General features: G+C 37.7%; 1 protein-coding gene across 1 annotated transcript in view; it reads left to right on the top strand.

The window, feature by feature from the left end:
• The window catches only part of cfap221 (cilia and flagella associated protein 221), a 40791-nt gene that overhangs the window by 15168 nt on the left and 22428 nt on the right, over positions 1-3195 (top strand). The window contains exons 6-7 of the mRNA XM_015389558.1: positions 131-231; positions 408-511. Coding sequence (XP_015245044.1) covers positions 131-231; positions 408-511 — 205 coding nt within the window. The remainder of the gene's footprint in view (positions 1-130; positions 232-407; positions 512-3195) is intronic.

The raw sequence follows: 3195 nt of genomic DNA, 5'->3' as shown, positions 1-3195 counted from the left end.
ATTTTTTCAGTGGCTCTAATCCTCTTCTGTATCCTATCGCTTTCAATGAAACATCCCATCTTTTTTTTTACCTCTTTCTCATGATATCTCTTTCCCTTTCTTCATGGCATCCGCCCCCGCTCCTTTTAAGGGGGAGGAGAACCTGTTAATTCCAGTTCATGCTTACCCTGTCATCGATGACCTGCACATCCCTCCTCGCATCGACCTGCCAGCTGTACCGCTCGGACAAAGGTGTGTGTTGAGATCCGTGGCGGGGAGTTTTGTGACCTTTCCTCCGCCCAGGCTCTTACCTGTCTCTTTGTATTCTTCAATACATCCAACCTTGCTTTCCATTCACGTGTTTGTGTCCAGTCATAGATAAATAAGATCTGTTTTTCTCCTTTTTTTCTTCTCTTCCCTGTCTGCAGTGTTCATCATTCAATTCCCATGAGATGTAGCTGTCCAATTGACTTTGAGTTTGAAGTGTTCATCATTCAGCCACACCAAGCCTTCTCCATCCACCCCCTCAAAGGTAAAGATTTGGAAAATGATTCTATTTAGCATCGAAAATTATTCTTTTCCATGATTATAACCCAACATATAAAGAAATCCTAGTGAATAGAGTTTGAGGTTATAATGAGAAAATGTGGGGAAATATGCAAGTGTATTTTTTAACTCCCATTTTAGCCGTCTAAAAATAGAATCCACCCGCTAGACAATGCTAATGTGCAAGGCTTTCCTCAACCTTCAGAGCTGTTCATAAGTCTTTGCATGACTTGAAGGGTCCCTCTAGTTTCCACTCTCTGCCACACAGCAGCATTCATGGTCTGGAAAGCATCACAACAGATGGCGGAAAAAGCACTTGGGATCCGGATTACAGCTGGCTTAAAACGTTGGAATGAGAAGAGGAGAGATACAAATGAGTTTCAGTTTTTTTTTTTGTGTGTGTGTGTGTTTTTTTTTCTGAAGAGGCTGTTATGTGCTTCCGTTCTGCTTATACAAACAACAGCAGAGCATGAAAACAGTCACTACAGCAGTTGCAGTTGGATGTTATGGTTTAGCGTCCAACTTCTCCTCCCTCTGTGGCCCTAAACAGACGGAAAGGCCGTGGGAGATGTTTGGTTCATCAGCAAATCTAAGGTGTAACTTTTGAGTTTACGACCAAACAGGAACTAAGGTTCAAATATAAAGATATAAGGAAGATGAATTAAAGGTGACATTAAACAGCATGACGTATATGAAGTATTAAAAACTAGCTAGATTACAAAAAACAATTTAAGCATGAAGCAAACTATACCCACAATAAATCTCTTTCCTTTTTCCATCTCCCACCATCCTCCCTGCTCTGTTATTTAAATAGTTATTCTATTCTATAAACCGCATTTTAAGGGTTATATAATTAAAAGTTTCTCTAGTATCTTCTCTACCCACTTAAATCCTATTGAGCTGTGGAGTAAAGCAATCCAGGTTCCCCTCGGACATAATGCCAGATCATTACAGAGAAACGCACAGGACAAACAGTCCTCTACACACACTTAGTTAAGGGAAATTTAGTGCGGCTGATTTAACTAACAAGCATGTTTTGCACTGATTGTGAAAGCCAGAGTATCCTAAGGAAACCACATGGAAAGGTAGAACATGCAGAAACCCCAGAGGGGCTCGCTAACACACCAGCATTCAGCAGATAGGGCAATCAAATAATACAAATCCTCCTATTTCTTAATCAACCTCTAATGGCTCAGGAGGATTTCGCCTTTTCCAATATGCGTTCCTGTTCCTTGCAAACACCTTGCAATATTATCCAAATCTACACCTATTTTATATTCATATAGAAACTATTTTCTATTTATGATTTTTGCATCTATTGAGGCAAGTGTATTTTTCTTGCAAGGTCTGTGTCTTGATGATCTATTAGTAGAATATTCACAAACAAGCTTGAATCTCATGGAAACTGATTCACCTATCGATTGCAGTAGGGATCCCCGGGTTATTAGGGCAGAATATTATGCAGAGATATTGCAGCAATGAAGTTAAAGGAGGGAACAAATTGGTCTTTCAAACAAACAATAAATGCAAAGCTTCACCAAACGAGTTGCGAAGTGCAAAAGGATTCAGCTGCAAATTTACCAAACGCAGAATTGAACACCATTTTAACGTCTGATTGTGATCTGGGTTAAAAGATAGAAAGAACTCAACAAAACGCCTGATAAAAAGTGCAATGACTGTTGTATAGCTTATGAGACTGTGAAAAAAAGGATATATATTTCAAAACATCTTAAGAATGAAGAAAATTAATGTTGTTTTCCTCTAATTGCTAACCCTAAAAGATATTTAGACAGTGGTGTCAAAAGTACACACATTTGTTACTTAATTAGAAGTATAGATAGTGCAGTTTAAAAACACTCTGGTAAAAGTTGAAGTATCAACTTGACCTCTTTACTCAAGTAAAAGTGAAAAAGTATGTGCTCCAAAAACGTATAAAAGTATAAAGTAACCTTTTAAAAAAAAACAGCCGGATACAACTATATGAATTGAAAGATCAATTTTTCGACTATTTCGAAAAAATTCTTGGAGATAGGGCCAAGGATGAGGGAGGTCTTGTTGGTCTCCGTCGCTCTCGCCCGTGTCCGACCTTTCAGACACTTCAACATCTTTTTCTGAATCCAACATTGTAGCATGGCATAGACAATTCATCTTTGCAGTTTGAAGAACACCTGCTTGCTTCTGATGATTTCCTTTAGCTAAACAATGAGTGTTTGAGTTATATGACTCATCCAATTACACTAGTTTTCACTAGATGTGGATGGCACCAATGATCTGCATTGGATGGAGCACATGACGTGAAATAAATATTTATAAACATTAAACCAAAGCCAAGAGTGACGAGTAACATTTGTTTTAAAAATGTAAGGAGTAGAAAGTACAGATACCTGTGTGAAAATGTAATGAGTAGAAGTCAGAAGTAGGAAAAAAAAGTAATAGAGTAAAGTATAGATACTTAATAAGTGTACTTAAGTACAGTAACAAAGTACTTGTACTTTGTTACTTGACACCTCTGTATTTAGATACTGCAGATCTGTTGTTTGGCCCAACTCTGTTAATCTATTTGTAATAAAGCTGTTGACAGTCAGGTGTTAACTGAAGCTTTATTTTTGGTTCAGTTATTGTTGGCCAACTATTTACATGTAAGACTAGTTACTTCATAGAAATGTTTTA

The sequence above is a fragment of the Cyprinodon variegatus genome, unplaced genomic scaffold, assembly GCF_000732505.1.
Source record: "Cyprinodon variegatus isolate N-32 unplaced genomic scaffold, C_variegatus-1.0 Scaffold465, whole genome shotgun sequence".
Lineage (NCBI taxonomy): Eukaryota > Metazoa > Chordata > Actinopteri > Cyprinodontiformes > Cyprinodontidae > Cyprinodon > Cyprinodon variegatus.
This window is presented reverse-complemented; position numbering and strand designations above follow the sequence as displayed.